General features: G+C 45.2%; 1 protein-coding gene across 2 annotated transcripts in view; it reads right to left on the minus strand.

Moving 5' to 3' along the window:
* Positions 1–7,484: 7,484 nt before the first annotated feature.
* Positions 7,485–24,315, minus strand: part of EFNA2 (ephrin A2) — a 215,378-nt gene continuing 198,547 nt past the window's right edge. For both annotated transcript variants that reach the window (XM_089535734.1, XM_089535736.1), the window contains exons 4-5: positions 15,661–15,726; positions 7,485–8,788 (exon numbers count right to left, since the gene is read on the minus strand). In XM_089535734.1, the coding sequence (XP_089391860.1) occupies positions 8,667–8,788; positions 15,661–15,726 (188 nt within the window). In that variant the 3' untranslated portion in view covers positions 7,485–8,666. The remainder of the gene's footprint in view (positions 8,789–15,660; positions 15,727–24,315) is intronic.

Raw genomic sequence — 24,315 nt, forward strand, 5'->3', positions numbered from 1 at the left:
ATAGAGACCAAATTTCCCCCAAATTACCCCCCCCCCCCCCAAAAAAGCAACAAACAGAAACCCCGGTAGCGGTTGGAAGTTTCCTCCTGGTTTTGAAAAACAGAGGACTATTCACACTGCGGAAATATAATGCAATGGTTCCTCTTTAATTGTCTTATTTCTGTCCCATACAAGTCTGGGGTTTGCTGTATACAGAGGACCATCTAGAAGTCTAAGCCAAAGAACTCTAGGGCGCCTGCAAACTACAAATCTCAACATTCAATGGCAGTTAAGGTGGGATAATAGTGCTACAATTCTGTAGTGTGAATGGAGCCATGGTATTTTTTTCACAATGTTAAACAGTGCAAAGGGTCTCTGCATTCGCTCTCCCTTGCATTTGGAATTGCCCTAGAATGGGACTGAATTACTGAAGAGGGGGGGGGGTATGGAGACCAAATTTTCTCCCCAGGACTGCAATGTTCTTGCCAACTTGCATCAACTGTAATCTGGACCCTCAGCAATGCCTAGTGGTTTGAGTGTTGGATTAGGACTCTGGAGACCAGGGTTTGAAACCCAGTGGGTGATCCTGGGCAAGTCATAAACTCTCAATCTCAGAGGATGGCAATGGCAAACCCTCTCTGAAGAAACTTGCTAAGAAAATGGCATGATAGGGTCGCCAATCGTCGGAAATGACTTGAAGGCACACACGAACAACAGGATGACACATCTTAGGCATTCCATTGGGGGAAAGGCCTGGTTTTTGTGTGACAGCACCCCTTCTCCACCCTCCCTTGACCATAGCCCAGAAACTGAACCAAAGTACTTGGACACTGCTGGGCAGGATGGATGGAAAGGTCTCACTTGGAACTATTGTCTGCAAGGAGACTACAAGCCTGGCAGGCAGGGAGAGGCTGCAAGCAAGCATACCTTCCAACATTTCACAGACGCATGTGGCCGAACAACATCAGACTGGGGTCAAGATAGCAAAAGTGACTAATGGGGAAGAACAGAGAAGGTAGGAGATGCGGTAGCAGTTTGATTTGCCTGATACCAAAGTATTCCACCAACCCTTGATCCCAGACTTGGCCTTGTTCCCCATACCTTGCAAGTATCCCAGTTTGGCTAGGACAGTCCCAACTGATCTTACTTTTTCAGCTGCTTTTAAAGTGTCACAGTTTCTCTCTCCTCCCTTCACTTTCTTCCTTTGCTTGCTTCTGTTGTTGCAAAGGTGAGTTCAAAAGGAAAACAATCCACATACTATTAAATCAGCAGGAAGGGGAGGAATTCTGCCCTTTCCAGGAGGCAATCTGTTGCAGCCTTGGCAACATGTGTCTTCTTCCTCTGGAACAACTTCTACCGCCTTGACCCCACTCTGATGCTGCTTGGCCACACGTGTCCTTGTTTTCACCTTGCCATTCTGCCTCCATGCTGTGGCATGTGCTCCCAGTGATAATCTGGAAATAAAATCTAAATTCATTCTTCCCCTTGTGATTGTGTATGCGTGTCTCTTTTAAAACAAGTTTCTAGCCCTCAAAGCTACCGAAATGGGAGGGCAGGGGTCTAAAAATCCCAAGTATGCCTGCAGGAGCGTGTGCTTTGATACAAAGGTCAGAATCATTTTAGGCCTACAGATGCACCCATTCGCAGCATTTGCATCATGCGATGCAGGGAGCAGAAATTAGCATCCTTGTCTCAGTGCCTACTGTAGGCTCCTTTTGTAAGAACTTTTGTTTTGTATATACACACAAACACACATACTATACACACACGGTCAGTCCTGGTTAATCCTCTGCTGTCCCACTTTCTCAGCCGCTTTTTAAAATGGCCCGGTTCCATCTTTCAAATGTTGGAGGGAATGCATGCTAAGCTCACACCCTCCAAGGCAGCTGGACATCCCATATTTGTATGTATTACTATGGGGGCAGATGGCAAGCAAGTCCACAGGTTCCTTTTCCTGGGAAGGTTTGCTAGGAAACTGATACATTACATAACTTTACGTATGTCTCTCTAGCTAGGTAGCAGAGGCGCTATACTTAATTGAGAAGATGTGTAACAGGACCCCAGCAAGAGTGCCCAATGTGCATTGATGCCAAATGCACATCACGACTGATGCAATGTGCATTGGGACCGATGCACATTGATCCTGTTGTGCATCAGGCACTTTGTCAGTTCTAATACCTAGTAATATAACAGCAGCCCTATATTAAATATGGATATTATGTGTGTGTGTCGTGTGCCTTCAAGTCATTTCCGACTTCTGGTGACCCTAAGGCAACCTTATCATGGGGATTTCTTGACAACATTTGTTCAGAGAAGGTTTGCAATTGTCTTCCCCTGAGGCTGAGAGCATGTGACTTGCTCAAAGTCACCCAGAGGGTTTCATGGCTGAGTGGAAATCGAACCCTGGTCTTCAGAGTCAAAGGCCAACACTCAAAACTGCTATGCCATGCTGGCTCATGATGCAACTGTGCAATTCTAATTCCTGCAAACCTAAGTTCATTTATGAAGATGTAACTTCCCAACGGGTTTCTGGCCCTATTGTTTTTTAACACGAGAGAGAGAAAAAAGTCCTGCCTTGCCTTGCTTAACACCTCTTGGCCAACAGATTTCCCTATACAAAACCCCCTTCTCTCACCAGTTTAAACTCACTGATAACATTTCCATGAAAGATGCTGTTCTGTGACCCTCCGTTGTCACATTTCCCAGCATTTATTCCTCTAAAATGATTTTTAAAAGCATCCATGCTGAGAAAGAAGCCCTTGAGCTTCTTAAGCTTTCATAAGAATGTATTTTGGCCCTTTGGGTTGCCTTGATAAGGCTGATCATCACAATGTATGTTTATTTGATTTTATGGCTCAGCTCTGGATGGATGGGTACCACTTGGCTACAAGAAGCCCACGACCCTGGCAGGTAGGGAAAGGCAGCAAGGAAGCATACCTTCCAACATTTCGTAGATGAAAACTGGGACACGTGTGTCCAAGCAACCTCCGAGTGGGATCAAGATGGCAAAAGTTAGGAATGAGGAGGAACAGACAAATGAAGAGAGGCTGCAGCAGTTTGCTTTTGCCTGAGCTGACTGGAAAGGACACAAATCTGCTGTATGTACACACACACACACACACACACACACACCTCTCTGGATATATTGCTTGGAAGGGCAAACAGGATGCTCAGCTCCGGATCTCCACATAAGTTCTCCCTTTCTAAGTTCTCCAGGCCAAGAGATTAACTCCCACCATTATCTCTAGTTGGGCTTCTTCTCTCTTTCGACTCAACATAAATGGTGACAGTCCCTTTGCAGGGGGCATAGAGGAAGGTTTAAGATTGTCTACTCTGATCCTCCATCAGTGATGGGAATGTGGCTTTCCCTGGTGGCTGCTCCTACACTTTCTCAACCTCCCTTTCTAGGGGACTACATTGCCTCCTTCCAAGTGGAGTAAAGACATTTCTATTCCGGGAGGAGCTGGGGTGCTGATGGTTGAACACCATTCTGGGCTTTCTGTTTCCTGTACTGTTTTCAGTCAATGCTTTGAATCAATGTTTTAGATGGTCTTGACTCGATAGAAAGTTTAATCTTATTTTCATCTGAGTTTTTGTATGCGTGGTTTCACTCTTTTTATTCTGCAAGATGCCTTTTCAGGGGGGAAATAGGGTATAATTGATTGACTGGACTATGCTTCACTAATGTACCTACATTGGAGATCTTATTGGGGGGAGTCACACTGTGGTTGCATCCACACTGCAGAAATAATCCAGGTTGACGCCACTTTAGCTGCCATGACTCAAGACTATGGAATTCTGGGAACTTCAGTTTGTTGAGGCAGCAGAGATTGACTACAACAAACTACAATTCCAGGAATCCCGTAACATTGAGCCATGGCGGTTAAAGTGGTGTCAAACTGTATTATTTCTGCAGTGCGGGTGCAGCCAAGGGCAGGCAGAAAGCAGGACTCATCCTCACCACCAGTCAGTGGATGTTGCCTCGATCGACTGGAGAGGTGGGATAAAAATAAAATTATTATTATTATTATTATTATTATTATTATTATTATTATTATGAGTCTGGGGGTGATTCTCTCAACTGCACAATTCAGAGCAAGGTACTGTGGAAGGAGGCAATGAATGCCTCCCCATTCAACATATCAGAAAGGACTAACGCAGACCCCATCCTGCTGCCATTATACGGACAGAAGAAAGTCCTTGCGGAAGGCATTTCTGGGAGAATGTCATACCTCCTTACACAATACTCAAGAAGAGGAGGTTCTGCATACCTTCTTACACAATACCCAAGGAAAATACTAAAGTAGGCACGACATGCTTACTCTGGCGGAGCGGTGCTGTGCCCAGGCATCATCTTCTGCCATAGCACAGCTAGGACAAAGGCATTACGGAAATAGGCACTGAATTACCTCCTTGTGCAATTACCTCCCCAAAATATGCGCTCATGCAACCTCCCCTCCTTTGCTCAGAAGTATGGAGTCAGTCTCAGGCACCATTCTGTTGTTGTTACACGATGTTTCACAAGACATTGTGAAAGGCATTGCTGGGGAAAGGCATTGTGCAAGGAGTTCCCCCACAAATATGCCAACATGTGTCTTCTAAGACAATTCCACCCAATTGTCTATGGTTCTTCCTTGCAAAAGATTGGTCCCTCCCTGAGGGCACTTGCCTTCCAAAGAGGAAAATAGGACAAAAAGAAGAGAAAAATGTACAGTATTTCCTTTGCAATATACAGTTGGCCCTCCTTATCCACTGATTTTTTAATCCACGGATTCAGGCATCTCTGGATTGAAAATATTTTTCAAAGAAGTATAAATTCCAAACAGCAAATCTTGATTTCCCATTTTATATAAGGGACGCCATTTTGCTATGCCATTATATTTAATGGGACTTGAGCATCCACGGATTTTGTAATCCAGGGGGGATCCTGGAACCAAACCCCAGCGGATAACAAGGACCCACTGTATTTGTTTCCCCACCTAAAAACTAAGCATCGTTCTGGGACGGGGCGGGCAGATTAAAATGAGAATCAAAAAAGGAGTGTATGGTTCTACTGCTGCATCTAAAAATCTGGTCTCGTTTTGTGCGCGTCTGCTTTAATGTGCAAGAGATGGGTGGCTTTGCAAGGTGATGCAAATAAGAATGCCACAGAAGTGTGCGCGTCTGTGTGTGTCTGTGTTTGCTTGTAAGAAGTGCTACCCGGTCTACATACAAAGGATGAAATGAGGAAGAAGGGAAGAGGGAAAGGAGGGTCATTTGAAAAACATTTTTTGATCATTGAGAGATTATTGCAGGGTTTTCTAAAAAGAGAGGGAGAGAGGGAGGGAGGGAAGAAGAAAGAGAAAGAAAAGAAGAATTTAGGTTTCTTGTTTTAAAAAAACAAAATCAACAGTCATCCCACCCCCAAAGGAAATGAACATTTCAAATAATAAAACCCGTCCATCAAAATCATTCATTTCTTTTTCAGACAAATCCATTAAAAATAATAATAATAATAATAATTCATAATAATTCATAATCACAGTATTATGCCTGCTGGCAATATGTACAGGAATCTAACAAACTGTTCCAAGCGAGTCCCTCGGCTCGTGAAGACGGAGCGGAGTTGTGCGTTGCGGTGGCTGTGTTGTTTTGCCTTTTTTTGTTTTTGTGGGTCCCTCATGAGCTAAAGATATGCGTCGGAAGATTGTCGAAGTGGTGTATTTGGAAAGGAGCGGCAGGGAAGAAGACGTTGGAATAAGTTTCCTTAAAGGCTGGAATATCCTTTGGTGAGGTTGGGGGGCGTTTGGGGAAGGTAGACGGGGAATGTGGATTAAGACTCCAACGATTGCCTTCTTCTGTCTCAGGTCCTTTCTTTTCTCTCCTGATCGGCAGAAACCATCCAGCCAAACCCAGCCTTTTCGGACCGTCGAGGTGGTCATGGCAGCTCTGTCACAGCCACAGGCATTTCAAGGTGACTTTTGTGTTGTTCTTGCATTCAAATATGTGTTATCCATAAGGAGACACTACCAAACTTGGTCTTCAGACATTCATCCGTTGGCCAGCTGACCTCTACCTGGAGCCCTTCCGCACCATACGGTTATAGCACTATGATTCTGCTATGGTTCCATCCTATGGAATCTTGGGATTTGTTGTTTTGTGGGAGAGTATTCAGAATGTCAGCCTGCCTCTCCAAACTATAGCTCTCCATAGGATGCAACCATGGCAGTTAAAGTGCAATCTTACCACCGTAATTATGTTGTGGACTCTTTCTCCTTAACTTGTTCCCTTCCTAGGAAAGATTTTCAGGGGACATATATCCTTCCTTATTGGGGCCCTGCAATGATTCCCAAATTTTGGCCCTCCAGAGTTTTTGGACTGTGGCTCCCAGATTCCCATACTGTTGCCCAAGTTGGTTGGGGCTTCTGGCAGTTGAAATCCAAAACACCCAGACAACCAAAGTTTGGGAACCACTAGGCTACGCTAATATAGCACTATGGGCCTACTTTGCCTGCCATGGTTCAGTCTTTTGCAATTCTGGAATTTGCAGTTTAAGGTTGGTTTGTTTTTAGACTTTTCAGCCAGAGAGAGAACTCTAGTGATTCCCCAAACTACAATTCCCAGGATTGCATAGTATATGGCCACAACAGTTAAAGTGGCATCATAGTGCTGTAACAATACAGTATTAAAGGGCCCCAGGCCTCCCCCAAATGCCTGCCTTTCCATCTCTCAACTGGCTGTGGGTTCGATTCCTCCCTTTTATCGGGACATGATTGTGGTGGTGATGGGGAGCTTCCAATCGAGGCACAAAGAGGAGTAGGAGGAGCTTTCCACTCCACTTATAGAAATGCCATCCTCCTTGGGCCCCAAATAGAAGCTGAACTGACCGCTGGCTTTTAAGGTGGACAGCGGTGAGTCGGACCAGGACTTTGTGATGCAGATGTAACTAAGTAGCTGATCAAGGATTCCAGCAATTAGCTCTAGCACCGAATTATGGTCCTGGATATTGACCCCCACCCAATTCCCTCCCCCAAAGCCAAATCCCCTCCTTTGCAAGCAAATTTTCTTGGGGCTGAGGCCATATCCCATGTGCAGTGCTTTCCACATCATCATCAGCTACGGCCACCTAAGCACAGCTGAGATGGGAATCTATGCGCGTAGGTGGTGGCAGTAAAAAGTCATGGAGGAAGGAGACAGGGAAAGAATAAGAGGGGATGGAACCAAATCCCAAATCTTCCTCGTAACTAATTCAACTCCTGATTTGGATCTCACTCAAGACCACACTGGAATCACTTTTTTACACTCTTGGTAGCATAGAAACATGGGTCAAGGGGGGAATGACAGTCAAGCCCCACATCTCTAGGAGGTGACCAGGTCTCTTGTAAACTCATGGCAGTGGGGGAAGCAGAGGGTCTGTTGCCCTGAACCTCGAATGCTCTGCATTCCCAGGATATGGTTGCGCACCTTGTCGTGTCAAATGTTGTGATTGTATTGTGCTTGATTCTCCCTCCCTCCCCTCCCTTCCCCAATTCCTTATGAAAAGATCAATGTTGTTCCGAAGGTCCCAGTCTCCCAGTTCTTGGTCTGGGAAAACCATAGCCTCTCTGGCTGTTGCATTAAGGTCCCAAGTCCTCTCCTTCTGAAGTGATGGATGATCCACTTTATGCGGCTCCCCTCCTTAGAAATGGAAGATCCATTCTTAGTATGTTGATACTTTCCTTTATCACTTTTGCTGGAAGGACAAAAATCAGGCTGACTCAGTTGGGACAGAGCAGTCGTCTAGTCCTCAGTGAGGCCTTTCCAAAGCGAACACGGTGCTGTGGCCCCCCATGCCTTACAGATTGCAATCCCAGCGGCCTGACCGATGGTTTCATTAACTGAGAAATGCTAAGTCGGTCACTGTTTGAATGCATTATTCTCCTCTCCTACCAGAAGTTCAAAGTAACCCCATTGAAAGGGAACGCAGAGAGAGAGGATGGGATTCCAAATTAAGCACCATGTAAGACCCTTTCTCTCCTCCTCGGGGTGGTGTCCCGATTGCAGGAAATAGGTATGGAATATATAGGACAAAAAAAAAAAAGTTAGATTGGGAGAAACCATAGGGGGGAAAGAAACCACAAGTATATTTGGTCTAGAAATTTTTCAAAAAGTAAAACGCCATTGCGAGGTTCGGAACAGGGAAGGGAAAATCAATCCAAAGGGGACAGATCGTACTCTCGGCCAGGTGAAATTGGTCCGTCGAAAGTTTGGGAAGCATGGAACCAGCTCAGCTCCCTGGACGTGTTTCTTAAAAAATCCTCTTGCCTTGCTTGGCACCCAGGTCTTCCAGGGGACTGATTGTATCAATGACTTTGTATTTTGTCGCACAAAACAAAAGCTAGGAAGGAAGAGGGAATCCACCAGCCTGTGTTTCCCACTTTCTCTTAAGCTGTGGTTGAGACCACAGTCCAAAAATAAAATCACTGTAACTAAACCCCTTTCCCCCCTCCCCCAAAAATCTGGACAAAGTTTGTTTTTCTTTTAGCCGATCAGGTGAGAAACTCTGTCCTCTCTCCTGGTCACATTCTGTCCCTCTCTCTCTCTCTCTCTCTGTTGTTCATTCGTGTTTTCCCAAATGTTCTCTTTGCTCTTGTTGTGGTTGTTTCCCCTCTTTGCAGCGGTCGGCCAGAAAGGGACTCAGGTTTTCTCTTCCCATCCTCACACTTGGGCTAGGAGGTGAGAATCGTCCAAAAAACGGGAACCACCACGAAGAAGGCATCTGGGACGGTAAAGCTGCAACAGGAATTATTGCTGGTGAATATCGGTTCTGGAGATTCGTAGAGGGAGTCATCTGGATTGAGAAGAAAAGGGGGGAAAAAGAGAGTTGGAATGGTTTGGAAAACATACAAAGGTACCCCACTCATCCACCCTTTTTTGTGTGCCTTCGAATTGTTTCTGACTTATAGTGACCCTAAGGGGTCATTGGGTATTCTTGGAATGAGTTCTTCATAAGAGGTTTACCCCTATCGCCTTCCTCTGTGGTTGAGAGAAAGTGTGACTTGCCCAAAGTGGGTTTTCATTGCTGAAGTGGTATTTGAATCCTGGTATCCTAAAGTCAAGCCACTGCCCCACTCTGTCTCTTGATAGGTTTGCTATCGCCTTCCTTGTAAGGCTGAGAGAGTGTGACTTTCCCAAGGTTACCCAGTGGGTTTTTATGGCCGAGAGGGGATTTGAACCCTGGTCTCTTGGAGTCCTAGCACAAAACTCATGGCTTTGGAAAAAAATTGAATTTTCTTGGCAAGATTTCTTCCAAGGAGGGATTGCCTTTCTTTGAGGCTGAGTCTCACCCAGTGCACTTCCATGGCTGAGTGGGGATTCACACCTTGGTCTCTCAGAGTCCTAATCCAACACTCAGACACCTCTATACCAAATTTATTTCCATCCCTACCTGGAGATGCTGGAGCTATCTATATGCAAAGCAGTTGCTCTACCAACAGAGCTACAGAATCTGAATCTTGTTCGTTATTAGATTTATATGGACCTATGCATGGATGTATCTTCCTTGGCAACGTATAAAAGAATTGGTTTTAAAAAGCAGTACTAAAATGAGACATGTATAAAAAAGTTTAATTCCCAGCTCGACCATGAAACCCACTGGGTGGCTTGGACAGGTCCCAGGCTCTCAGCTGAAGGAGAAAGAAGGCCATGGCAGACCTCCTCTGAACAAATCTTGCCAAAAGCCCACCCATGATAAGTTTGCCTTAGGGTCACCGTAAGTCGGACACGACTTGAAGGAACACAAAACAGCACAAAATATAGTTGGAATTCATTAGTGGAGCTACAGATGTATAATACAGAGTCTTACTGCATTATTAAACAAACCTGGCAGACACGTTTTGCTTTTCTCCCTCTACATGACTATTCACTTCTGGTTGTAAAAGCATGGGAGAGCGTTGTAAAAGCATCATTTTTGCCAAATGGATTATTTCAGCTTGGCAAATAGGACACTTTTACAATCCTCTCCCAAAGTGTTAACAATCGGAAGAGAGCGAAAGAGAACGACTTCATGCGGAGGGGAAAAAGACCCCACACATATTCTTGTTTGCCTGCTTGGTTTGTTTAATAATGCAATAAGTCTCCTAGAGTTATATATCCGTAACCGACTTGTGGTCATGATGCCCACACTTTCGCAACTGTGGCGCCATTGCCATATTCATCAAAGTTACTCAATCTCGCTTTACTGTGCAGCAGCTGTTGTGAGCAGAGATGTGTAGACATGGGGGGAAAACCATGAACAATTTGAAAACAAGACCCTTTTCCCCAGTTTTTTTTCCTGAAGCCTTTTTGGGTCCCCCCCCCCCCCCCATAAATAACTAAATTGAAATTTGGTTATGGAATGTTGTATTTTAGCATGGTGAATAAAATCTTTAAGACAAGGTGTTCATATATTCTCCAAATCATTTCTAAAAACTATGTTCAGTATCAGATTCTGATTTCGATGCACTGAGTGAGGAGGACAAGCAAGTCCTAGGTTACAGACTGAACACTCCAATGGAAGAGCAAGATGCATTTCTTCTGTTAGGGCGACACTGAAGTAATCTGGTCTATATTAAAAACTCACACTAAATAAAGGGGGGAAAACTGACATGTGAAAGGATAGAGAAGTTTGTTTCAATCCGGGTTAACCTTTGATTTTTTAGAAGTCCATGATAACTGTGATAAACATAATGAAGCAGAAGCAGAGGCTGGGGTGCTGTGGCAGCATGGCCCTCCGGACCTTGCTGTTGCAGTGCTGTGACAGTGCAGTCCTCCAGAACTTCTTGTCAGTCCCTCTGAATCTCACTGTTGTGCTGTGGCAGCGCCGCCCTTCATATTGCGCTGTCACAGCATCACAGTTTTCTGGACCTCGCTGTCGTGGCACTACAGCAACGTGACCTTCAGACTTTGCTGCCATGGGAGCGCAGCCCTCCAGACCTCGCTGTTGGGGAACCACAGCAGCGAATGAGAAGGCTGGACAGAGCCCTTCAGACCTCGCTGTCTGGTCAATCTGTCCCTCCAGACCTTGCTGTCAGTCCCCCTGGACCTCGCTGTTGTGGGGCCACAGCAGTGCGGCTTTCTAGACTGCGTAGTGAGTCCCTCTGGACCTCGCTGTTCCAGTGCTGTGGCACCACAGCCCCCCGGACCTCGCAGTCGGGGTGCCATAGTGGCACGACCCTCCAGACCTCGCTGTCAGTCTCTCCAGACCTTGCTGTCATGGTGCCATGGCAGTGTCGTGCTCTGGACCTTGCTACCTTGGCAGCGTAGCTCTCTGTACCTTGTTGTCAGTGTTTTGGACCTCGCTATCACAGTGCCATGGCAGTGAGGTGCTGCTCAAAGGCACAGAAGCAATGGCCTGCACCCAACCCTCATGAGAATTTCCCAACCACTGCTGTTAACGAAAGATGCGGCTGAGAGTGTGAGAGGGTGTGGGGAGGTGAAGAGTGGGAACACCATCCCACAAGTGTTCCGAAAAGGCTGTGCAGTGACTTTAAGGGACCCTGAAAAGATGTTTCATAGAGCTCTCGCTCCCATCATGGCCCCTAAGGTCTCCGGTTCCCCTTGTCCTTCTTGCGCACCAGTATTTTGACTAAAGCCCCCCCCCCGCCACCCCCTTTACCTCCTCACTGCCCCCTTTTGCCTCAACTTTTCCACCCCCCTCAGGAGGGTCTACCGCTCACTTTGGGAATCACTGGCCTAGTGGCTCCACATACTAAAAAAACTAATCATTTCCAACTCAACATTAACCAACATGTCCCTTGTTTCCACCAGAGAAATGGGCACACTGGGCCATGCCATTTGGTACTCAGCAGAATAGAAGACTGCATGATGGGCATCAACTATTTTGTGGAAATGAGGGGCCCGTTGGTTGCTGTTGGGTTGGAGACATATATATATATATATAAATAGGAAAAAATTTCTATGGAAAGGCAGGGGCGGGTGGTAGCTTAAAATCCAGAACAAATCCACTGTCCTAGCAGAGTCGAGGGCTGGAATGTCCAACTGAAGGGGCCACTGCTGGACAATCAATTAATAGTTTTATTGCAGTCAATAACCATATTAAATGACCCTATTCCAAAATTCATATGCATGCACAAAATACATACATACTATGAACATTAGTAAAATACGTACACCTACGAACATTCATAAAATATAAATATAAATGTATATATAAGTCATAAAGAATATGGCTCTGGCACATCCTCCCCTTCCCACCACCCCTCTTCGCTGGCAAGGGAGGCATTTTGCACAGTGGCACTATGCCAGCTGGTGGAGCCGCTGAACACTTTGTACCCTAGGGACACCTCCAGGGGATTTGGCATGCTCAGGATTGCTCCTTTTTAATTTTACTTTTTTTGGGAGGGGAGGTCTGTCCTGGCTGGCGGTCAGCCCAATGTTGTGAAGGTCAGAGAGCAATCGCTTCCTAGAGATCCAATAATCCCATTTCCACGAGGCCTTAATCAGCCCGGCCAATGCAAAATGCCTTCCAGGGAATCCACTAAATTACAAGGAAAGCTGCCTGAGCCCCGTCCCTCCCAGCCCGGCTCCTCTTAAGTTTATTACTGGATTAAGGGTGGTTTTGGCAGGATCAGGGCTGTGGCAGAGGACAGAGAGAGAGAATGAGGAGGAGGAAAAACTCTGCAGCAAAATTGAGAGACACGAAGCCCTCTCCGTTCCTTTTCCCTACTTCTTTGCACCCATCTCAGCATTACTGGTGAATGTAGTATTATTACTAGCCGCAATAACATCATCAGGGTATTGTTACTAGCAGTATTATTGCTAGCAACAGGAGCGTTATTGGTAGGGTATTATTGCTAGCAACAGCACTACTATTATTAGCATACCGTCATCACTAAAGCACTGTGTTTGATGAAAGTAAATTCCCAGCTCAGCCATGAAACCCACTGGGTGACTTTGGGCAAGTTACACTCTCTCAGCTTCAGAGGAAGGCCATGGCAGACCTCCTCTGAACAAATCTTTCCAAGCAAACCCCTTGATGGGTTCACCTTAGGGTTGCACACAACACACACATGCAATGCTACAACTAGCAAAAATGGTATTGTTGCTGGAGCGTTATTACTAGCAATAGTTGTGTCACTGCTGGCCACAACAATACAATTGCTGTTGTTGTGTGTCTTTAACTAATTTCAAAGAAATGACCATGGTTAGGTGCACCTATCAAGCTGTTTTCTTGGTCGAAGAGCTTTGCCATTACTTTCCACTGAAGATATGACTAGATCAACCAGTCAGTTTCCATGGCCAAATCCTGGTCTCCCAGATGCCTTGTCCAACACTCAGACCACTACACAATCCTGGCTCTCAAAATATTATTATTACTACTGGAGTACCAGTACTAGTGATAGCTGCATTATTCCTAGCAGCAAGAGTATTATTACTAGAGCAACATTAATAATGACAACAGTAGTTTGTTTTTAAACTGAGCAAACCTATCTAGATGGCATGCTAGATTTTGCACTTGTTCGTCGGAAAGTTCTTGCTTTCTTTCAAAGCTGGCTAAAGCCACGTCCCTGGGTCCGCGCGCGCACAAAAAGCAGGCGAGGCGACGGAAGGAAAAAAGTCCATCTCCTTTTTTTTTGATGCTGACATTTCTGGCTACTTAAACACTCCCTGGGAAGAACTGTAGCCAAATACTAATTAGCCGTTAACAGGAGGGGGAAAATTATTAATTTGTGTTTTCCTTTTTCCAACAGCTGCGCTATTTGATTCTAAGAAAACACAGCCCCTCTGCAGAGAGCTGGAGGTTGCTGTTGTTTTCCCTGTTTCGTTGAAGTCAAATGAAATAATTTGCTCTCTCTTCCCTCCGATCAAAACAAAACAGCCAGCAAAAACCCCGTGGGTGTCTGTGCCAGGCGCCAATCTCCGTTTCTTTTTTCTGTTCCTTTCCTTTGAACCCCAAAGTTGAACTTAAGCCTAAATTACCCAAGATCTAAGTGGCCCCTGGCTGCCTTCCACTTAGGTCCAAAACCTGGCATTTCTAAACAAAAGGTTAAAGTTGGTCGGGAAGTTTAGTAGAGTTGATATCAAAGTGGGCCATTAACTGATTTCATCTCAAGGATAAAAGAAAGAAGGAAAGGTTGTTCTTTTTTCCTTCATAGGCTTTAATTGTTGCCATGGCTAAAAACATGTGGTTCCCCCAGACAACTCCATTTTGTCACCCCTCCAAGCTCCCCACCAGTTTCATACCCTGCAACTGTCCCAGTTTGGCAGGAAGAATCCCAATTAATCCTTTGCCATCCCGCTTTCTCAGCTGCTTTTAAAACATCCCAACTTCTCCTTCTTCCTCCCACTTTCTCCCTTTATTCTCAGCTTACTTCAGTTGCTGAAAACTGAGTTCAAAGCATAAAAGCAATTAGGAATCTGTTCACTCGGCAAGAGAGAAAGGAGCAGAATCCTACCCTTCCCAGTTGGCTCAGGAAAAAGCCTCTCCTAGCTTGTCTGTTCTTCCTCATTAATACCTTTCGCCACATGTGTGATTTAGTAACACCAAAGTGTGGTCAAGATGTTGTTGTGTGGCTTCAAGTCATTCTTGAATTATGGAAACCCTAAGGCGAACCTATCACGGGTTTTTTAGAATTACAGAATCGTAGAGTTGGAAGAGAGTGCAAGGACCATCCAGTCCAACCTCATTCTGCCATGCAGGAAATCTCATTCAAAGCATCCCTGACAGATGTCCATCCAGCCTCTGTTTAAAGACCTCTAAGGAAGGAGACTCCACTACACTCCAAGGGAGTGTGTTCCACTGTTGAACAGCCCTTAGTCTCAGGAAGGTCCTCTTAATGTTGAGGTGGACTCTCTTTTCCTGTAGCTTGCATCCATTGCTCTGGGCAACATTTATTCAGAGGTGGTTTGCCATTGCCTTCCTCTGAGAGAATGTCATTTGCCTAAGATCACATAGTGCGTTTCATGGCTCAGCAGGGATACGAACCCTGATCTCCAGAGTCGTAGTCTAACACTCAAGCCGCTATGCCATGCTGACAAAAGTTATTAAAGGAGGAAGACGACATAAGTGGTTGTAGTTGTTTGCTTTTGCCTGAGCCTACTGGAAAGGGCAAAGCTCTGCCCCTCCTTTCCTCTCCCCCTGGCTCACTTAGAACAGAGTGCAAATTACATTTGCATTTTGAACGTTGTTTGCAGCAACTGAAGTGTAAGGCAAGGGGAAGGTGGGAGGAGGAGAGGGAAACCAGGACGTTTTAAAAGCTGCTGAAAAAGTGGGATGGCACAGGATTAATAGGGCCTGTTCATGCCAAATCAGGACATTTGGAGAGCACAGTGCCCAGGTATTTTTCTGTAGCTGAATGTACTGCAAGGATGTCAACTGCAGGTACCCCCCAGGTATCAGCAGAAGCCTCTTGCAGAGCATTCAGCTACAGGAAAATAGCTATATGCATCTCTTCACATCCTCCCATTCTCCAACAACATGGGAACAACTGTGGAGAATGGGGTTGCATGGTTCCTAAAGTGGGTTTTAGGGGAGCACTCTTAGATGTAGTTACAGTCATAATATAGCTATGTGCCAGACATACATCTCACATTGCAGGATGCCATCGAGAAATAGTTAAGAAGATCCGGTCTCATAACATGCGTAGTAACAATTATCCTGATGAATTTTTGGAGCATTCTCAATGGAGAGAGATTGTGCCTCTCTGCGCATGTGTTACTCACTTGTTGGTCGGACGTAAACCTTCAACTTTAAGCAGGGCTTGTCAACCAGGTTGGGTGGGGTGGCCGCTGAAAGAAAAACAAGGGGCGAGGAGGCAAAAGGGGAGAGAGATTAGGGTAAAACACATATTTGCTATGATCAGCTTGGCAACAATATCTCCTTACAATTTACAAAATCAATTTTCATTCCTAACTTTTCTTATTGTTTTCAGCCCTATAGCACCGAAGCGAACAGCTCCAGTAATCTAAAAACAGACTAGTAGCTTCCTAATCATACTGAACTTTACAGAAAGGATCTTATTCATGTTACATTGCTACTGTAAAACTTTAACAGATGTCGAAGAAGAATTATCTGAAAGAACAAGGATAATTGCACTCAGCGCTTTCTTCTTTGCCCAGACCTGAGATCCCCTCAACTGTAGAATTTGCAGCCTTGTCTACTTGGCTGTACATGACTCACAAAAACTGGAAACTTAGGGCCAGGTCCTGATGTCTGCCAACCCTAGCCTCTGAGAATATTTTGAACCTAAGACTCACCCTCACCACCACATACCAAAACCGAACTGATTTTCAGGTGACTTTTCAGCCCAAATTCCCTTCTGGTTATCCTGTTCAAAGAGTAATTGGCTGTATGGAATCGTATTCACCCTTCCTTTCACCAGACTGTGTTGTCTTTTTTGAGGAACAGATACAAAAACCCTAGGTCCGACAGGTCTGCCAGTGGATCCCGTACTCTTTGCCTGTTCCTGTTCTACCTTAAGTGATAAACAGAGATGTTTAAAACCACAAAAGCTTAATGGGTTCTTTTTCATTAGTAACCTTTGCCATCTTGACCACACTCTGAGGTTGTTTGGCCACACATGGCCCAGTTTTCATCTATGAAATGTTGGAGGCTGCTACAACCATACATCAGCAGAATAGGAAACATACACATTGCCCAAGATTGTATTAAATGCTGCAGAGCATAACTGTACACCAGCGCACTTAACGGAGGAAACCTATGAAGGTGAAGAGAATTAGATGGGCAAGGGTGATCTTCTGGCATGTCAGAAGAGATAATTCGGCACCCTGGCAGCCATTATGCAGCTGGAGAGGGGATCACTGTGCAAGGAATTACCTGATATCTCCTTATGAAGTGTCACACCTGAGCCCTGGCTTGATGGCAGTATGTGCGAAAGGGAACTATGAGTCTTGGAGGACCGCAGGCTGAATGTGAGCCAGCAATGTGATGCAGCAGCTGAAAAAGCTAACATGGTCCCAGGCGGTGTCAATAGGAGTGTAGATTGAGGGAAGTAATAGTGCCACTCTATTCTGCTTTGGTCAGGCCTCACCTGGAATACTGTGTCCAGTTTTGGGCAACACAATTCCAGAAGGATGTGGGCAAGATGGAGCATGTCCAGAGGAGGGCAACCAAAATAGTGGAAGGTCTGGAAACTACCAAGCCCTATGAGGAGCGGCTTAAGGAGCTGGGTGTGTTTAGCCTGGGGAAGAGAAAGTTAAGGGGTGACATGATACCTGTGTTTAATGGCTTTAGTTTAAATATTTGAAGGGATGGAGCAATGGATTCAAACTACACTTGTCCCTCCACATTCATCGGGGTTAGGGGCACAAGATCACTGTGAATGTGGAAAAACCACAAATAACAAAAACACTATTTGAGAGAACACCTCTCTAGGAATCTCTAGGTCCTCCAGTGCAACTCTGTGGTCAGCATCTGCCAGACATTGACCACAGAGCTGCAAAAGGCAAAGCTGCAAATGTAGAGGGACGAGTGTACAGGAAAAGAGATTCCATCAAAACATTAAGAAGAATGTCCTGATGGCCAGAGCTGTTCAACAATGGAACACATTCCTTCGGAGTGCAATGGAGTTTCCTCCTTTGGCAGTTTTCAGACAGAGACTGGATGGCCATCTGTTTGGAGTGCTACCATGGATTACAGTAATGTAAGCCCTGTCCAAAAAAGACCCCAGCATTTGAGCCCGATTTGGTGGTTGTCAGCATGCTATCCATCAGCCAATATCTCTGGGGTATCAGTGGAGGCCCTGGGTTTGCCGTTTGACCTGCCGATGTTCACCGCCCCGGTTAAGAAGCTTACACACCTCTTAGGTGCCCCGGTCCCTTCCGCTTGGATGGCCGCCCCCTTTGAAAACTCTCGCATCTTTGATCAGCCACCGAGACCAATGCCCCAAATTGTCTGACACCCCAGGCGAGATGCTTTCTAACTGCTGAACATCCTCAGACATGTCCGGTTTCCTTCCCAATAAAAACCTGCCAAGGCAAATGATATGCCTCCCCTCGGCCTTCTGTCATGCGAGCGGGGCTGAGCCCCATTACGCGGGGAGACAGGTCGGTTTGCAACACACACAGGCCGAGAGAAAGGGAGAGTAAAAGTCTGTAGTTATTAAAAGAAGGACAGGGGTGGGAACGCTTCCGGGCGTGAAATCTGTCTGGATTAGGACGGCCAATTCGGCTGAGAAAAGGGGGGTTAACAAAAAAAAGTCCAGGGGAAGGAAAATGAGGGTGGGGGGAAGAAAGGGGTAAGATTGGACAAGGTGGATTTTGAGTTCGCTCCGAAACGGATCGGATTTGACAGCCCGATTCCGAGCATCCAGGGGACATCCTGCCAGAAGAAAAGGATGGCGTTTCCTGTCCACGCAAGGGTCATCCACAATGAATGTTAAAGCCATGCCAGAATAGCGATTTATGCTGCTATTTCTCCAAGATACATCAAAGTGAAGCAGACCCCCCCCCCCCCCCCAATCCTTCCATCCCCATCTTCTAAATCTTGCATTGTTTTATAGGAAAGGAAAAGCCACAATAATAGATTTTTCCGGATGCCTCGAAAACAAAAGGGCGCTTCACCCCACAAAGAGAGAGCTTTCCCAGATCAAACCTGCAGCGTTTCTCCTGCATCTTCCAGATGGTGGTGGTAAGTTCTGGATATTTGAGGATGGCTATATTTTTTATCTGCTTTCAAAGTTTTCTTCACTTTCAGCAAAATGTTTTAATACTGTGAATATCATCATTCTATTTTAATGGCAGGTTTTTTTGTTACTTTTTACATTCTGTTGCTCTTTTCAGTTGTAAGCCTGAGAGAGTGTGACTTGCCCAAAGTCACCCAGTGGGTTTTCATTGCTGAGGCGAGATTCGAACCTTAGTCTCCCAGTGTCCTAATCCAACATTCAGACCACTACACAATGTACAACAGAGCTCTATGATTGTTGTTACATCTAATGAGTTAGGATTTCTGCCTACGTTTCTAAGTGAAGCTCTTCAGTATTGCTCAGTATCCCTCTCAGGTGTCACCTTCAGATTTCTGAAGGGTTTCCATATTGAAGATAAGAGATGGAGAAAACCTGTTCTTGCATAACCTAGAGAAGTTACTTTGGGAGGCCTGCAACTCCCAGAATCCCCCATTTGGGCTAGTGGTATACATCGAACACGATCCCAGCAAGGTGCCATGAAACAGGGTGAAAAAGACCCAGAGGGTGACCAAGATGATTGGGGGATTCTGGGAACTGTCATCCATAAAAATTGCATTTCCCAAGTGATGTCCTGCCAGAGTCTGGCTCTGAGCTGCTGCTGTTTCATTTTCTTTGGCCATTGCTTTGGACGTTGTACTTTTCTGGGCATTTTTGGGAGGATATATCCTTGCAACAAACTTATTTTTGAGTGGCATGTGTCATTCTCCCCCTTCCCTGGTCAACGCAACAACCAGCGCATTCTGTAAAAATAACATGGTGGACAGAAGGAGGAAACTACAAAGGACATTCTTGAGGCATCATATGAATTCTGCCCCAGCCATGAAATTTTCCTCCAGTCCCCCAATTTCTAGTATTGCGATAACTCAAAACCTCATCCAGCATCCAGAAAGTACAGCTTTAAGCATCCAAAGAAAATGTGTAAGCATCTGAGAATGTGATCACACTGAAAGAAGAGTTCTCGGCGCAAAGGATTTTCGGTGTCTTTCTGCCAGGTTAGAGATTTGGGCTATGAAAGAAAATTCCATGTGTGGGGGCAGAAGTCTTACGTGGGCGGCAATGTCCTCATGCCCGCTCTTCTGTAGGTCCACCCCTGGCTTTGTGGGGGGAATGCCCTCCTTTTGCTTCCCTCCTAGTTTGGAAGTCTAAGGACTTTCTGCCTGGCAGGGGGTTGGACTGGATAGCCCTTGCGGCCCCTTCCAACACTACCATTTCTAAAGCATTTCCGAACTCTTGAGGCTACAATCCAAGGCGAAGGCAGGCAGCTGTTCCCAGGACCTAACAATATGGTTCCCAGTGGCTTGCTGAGATATTGATTCCCAACAATAGGAGGGCTTCTTTTTAATTCCCCCCTTGCCATCCCTTCATGCTCCCCTGTCCTCCCTCCCACAGCAAGGGGGGGCTCCATTGTTGTTGCACAGAAAGCAGACAATATGAGGGCAATGCCACCTTTTATAGGCGCCAAGGGGGGCTTTCTCGAGGGGAGGGGTTCAGCCCAGGAGGGAGCATGGGTTCATTTGCTTAGCCACACCCGTCATTTGCATATCCTGACAGCCTATTTTCATTCCCCCCCCCTCCCAAAAAACCCAGGAAACTGGTCTTCAGGACAAAATCCAGCTGGGAAATCCAATCACATTGGATGCATCTGGGATTACTAGAACTTGTGGCCAAACTGGCTGGAGGATTCCAGACGATGCAGTTGAAAAAAACACAAATCTCATATCCCCGGTTGGTTTATTGTCACTGGTCCGCAGCGGAGCAGATGGATCTCCTTTGGATCATAAGCCCATTTCAGGGACAGAGTTCAGCCCCATGGAGAGTCCATATGTTTGGACTTCAGCTCCCAGAATTCCTGACGGTTGACCAAGCTGGCTGCGGCTTCAGGAGCTGAAGTCCAAAACACCTGGAGGTTTGGGAATCACTGCTATAAATCCAAGTTGACCTGATGGCAGTTAACAGCAGCAGCAACAACCATCATGTCACCTCTCACTCTTCTCTTCCCCAAGCTAAATATACCCATCTTCCTCAGTCATATCTCATAAGCTGTGGTTGTCAGACATTTGACCATCTTGGTCATCCTTCTCTAGACACCTTCACCGGAGTGTGGTGGAGTCTCCTTCTTTGGAGGTCTTTAAGCAGAGGCTGGATGGCCATCTGTCGGGGTTGCTTTGACTGGGATTTCCTGCATGGCAGTGGGTTGGACTGGATGGCCCTTGTGGTCTCTTCCAACTCTATGATTCTATGATTCTTAAATGGTGGTGCCCAGAAATGGACACAGGATTCCAAGTGAACTCTGGCCTATGCGGAACAGAGAGGCACAGATGGCTCACTCTATTTGGGCACTATGCTCCTGTTGCAGAAGCCCAGGACTGTGTTGGCTTTTTTTGGCCACTGCATAGCATTGTTGACTCATGTTTAGCTTCTGGTCTACTGAGACCTCCAGACCCTTTTCACATGTATTGGTCTCTTCCTTTAACCTTTCGTGACACCTCTTTCTTTGCTACCACCCAGTCACCATTTTGAGATGGGCTACAGAAGAAAATGAAGTTATTGATGATAGTATGGGTTTTTTTGGAGCTTCCAGGAGGATAATTTTCAAGACTGGGGGTGGGTCCTGTGTGGGTTGGGACAAAAATGATCCAAAACCCATGCAAAATGTTTAACCAAAGGGTGTTAGGGGACTGGTGAAGAGGTTCGGGAGCCACAAAAGTATGCTCCAGAATGTTTATTTTAGATGTCTAACCCTTCAGTGGGTTAGAGCTGGGTTAGGGTTAAACCTAGGGACCCTAATCTGGGACCTTGGATCGGGATTTGTGATGGCATATGCTCTGACATTCCACAGGGGAAAACTGGGACACATGTGGCCATGGAACCTCAGAGTAGTATTTAATGAGGAAGAAAAGACAAGCTAGGAGGGCCCACTGCAGTTTGCCTTTGCCTGAGTCTATTGAGAAGGGCACGATTGCACTTCCTCCTCTCCTCCTACTGAGTTAACTGAGGGCAGACTCCTTTTCTACTTGGAGCTCAGTTTGCTGTAATAGAAGTAAGCTGAGGATGAAGTCTCCTTCTTGGAAGGTTTTTAAAAAGAGGCTGGATCTATTGGGGGTACTTTGACTGTGTATTCCTGCATGGCAGAACAGGGTGGACTGGAAGGCCTTTGGGGTCTCATCCAACTCTACGATTCTAAGAAAGGCGGAAAGTGAGAGGAAGAGGGAGAAACCGCAACATCTTAAAAGGAGCTGAGAAAGTGAGATGACAGAGGATTAAGTGAGACTGTCCCTGCCAAATTGGGACAGTTGGGAGGGTTGGTCATAGATCTTGGTTTGACTTTTGGAGAGCCACTGAAATGTTACTGAAAAGTAAGTCCTAATACTCAACTATCAACTATTCCTCTTTCAGATTTTGGACTCTTGGATTGACTCTTGGGCAGATCCATCGAAATGTTACTCAAATGTAACCTGGTGCTCGATGATCAGCCACTCCTCTTACTGAATTTGGACTCTTGGGGTGACCTTTGTTACTCAAACGTAAGCCCTGGTGCTCAACAACCAACCGCTCCTCTTGCTGATTTTGGACTCTTGGATTGACTCTTGAAATGTTACTCAAATCCTGGTGCTCAACAACCAACCAATCCTCTTATTGACTTTGGACTCTTGGACTGACTCTTGGAGACCCACTGAAATGTTACACAAAGGTAAGCCCTGGTGCTCAACGACCAACCATTCCCGTTGCTGATTTTGGACTCTCGGATCCGTGGCGGCCATTTCCCTGGCACCAAAAGTGCCCCGCTCCAAAGTCGGGGTGTCTCCTGGCAGAAAGCCGCTGCTTAACCTTGACCTAGAATGGCAGCAAATGCCTGGAAGGTTAATGGAATTCCAATTTGCAAGCCGCCGAAAGAGGTAATGCTGTTTCTTTCATGTCTGCTAAATACGGCTGCCCTCAAAGAAGCGTAATTTCTAATGTTCCACATGACGTGAATTCTAACTGGCTTAGCCGTGATGGGTTTCGCTATTTACTCCGGTGTAATCTCTCCCTAACCACTTTAATAAGAAGCAAAAAAAAGGGGGGGATTGTTGGAAGGAAGGGAGAACGAAAAAGACTGAGAGAGTAGCAGATGTAGTTATTTTACAAGTGACATTTTACATGCAGGCAGAGGGGGAGAGAGCGCGCGAGAAAATGTAATTTAATAGAGATAAAAGGAACAAATTAAGAGGGTTGAAAAACAGATGCACTGGAGCAAGGGATATATATATATATATATATATATATATCTCAACAAAGATAAAGTCTGGCCATCCGTTGCTGGACTGAGAGACAGGGCTCGGTGTCACAGAGTGCTTCAGGGTGGCAGATTTTTAATTAATCATGTTATTATTATTATAACATTTCTTTATTGATTGCAAGCGGAGGGGGGATTGGAAGGCGTCTCTGGTTCAAGAGAGGCTCTTTGACGGCGCGGAAACGGGTCCTGTGATGTGAAGTTTTCCGATCTCGACGCCGACCTTGAAATGGACAACGCGGGGCCCGATTCTTCGCTCTCGTCTCCCGCGGGGCCCGACAGGAGAACAACGGCTCTGGAAAAGGGAGGATTCTGGTACACTGCGGGCCTCCCTCACAAGGCTGTTGGGAGGAAAAGCAAACTCTATTCAAGGCGGAAGAGGTTCAAGGGAGGGAACGCTACCTCTTTGAAAGCAGAGGGAAAATTAGCTCCATTTGTGGCTGGGAAATGATCAATGCAACTAAATACGCAGCTGGAACTGTATGGTTTACCCAAATCTAAAGCAGGTCGGTATCTCCATTCCACGGCGAATGAATGGATGGATGAATATGTTTATTGATATGTAATGAATGAATGAATTTATTACGGCACACGGCCAGCACCAAAACATAGCAAAAATGCAAAACATGTAACATCAGGTGTACTGCCGTAACACAAATATATCTACATTCTACTCCAACAGAAATGTATTGATATGTAATAGTAATTAATTAATAGGTTATATCAATGAATGAATAAATCTTTCCTATGGAAAGAAATTAATATTGGGGGTGCTTTGATAGAGACTTCCTGCATGGCAGGGGGTTGGACTGGATGGCCCTGGTGTTCTCTTCCAACTCTATTATTCTATGATTCTATTAATATTACATATTATAATATTATATTAGATAATATATCATGGGAAACCAATTAATTAATATGTTTATTAATATGTCATATTAATGAATGAATAAATATATTTCCCATCGAATGGAATTAATATAGGGTCTGCCATAAGTCGGAAATGACTTGAAGTCACTCAGCAACAACAATTATCATGGCATGCTAGTTCATATCCCATGAGAAACTAATTAACTGATATGTTTATTAATAGGTCATCTTAATAAATGAATGAATATTCTCCCCATGGAATAGAGTTAATATTACTATTACATATTACATATTAGAATATTATATTAGACAATATTCCATGGGTAACTAATTAATATGTTTATTAGTACATTAATGAATGAATACCGGTATGTTTCCCATGGAATAGAATTAAAATTAATATTATATATTATTATATTAGACAATAGTCCAGTGGAAACTAATTAATTAATGTTAATTAATCTGTTATATTAATGAATGGACATGTTTCCCGTGGAATGGAATTTATATTAATATTATGTTATAATA

This window comes from Sceloporus occidentalis, unplaced genomic scaffold, assembly GCF_023333645.1.
Source record: "Sceloporus occidentalis isolate IW3139 unplaced genomic scaffold, rSceOcc1.0.p SCAF_8, whole genome shotgun sequence".
Lineage (NCBI taxonomy): Eukaryota > Metazoa > Chordata > Lepidosauria > Squamata > Phrynosomatidae > Sceloporus > Sceloporus occidentalis.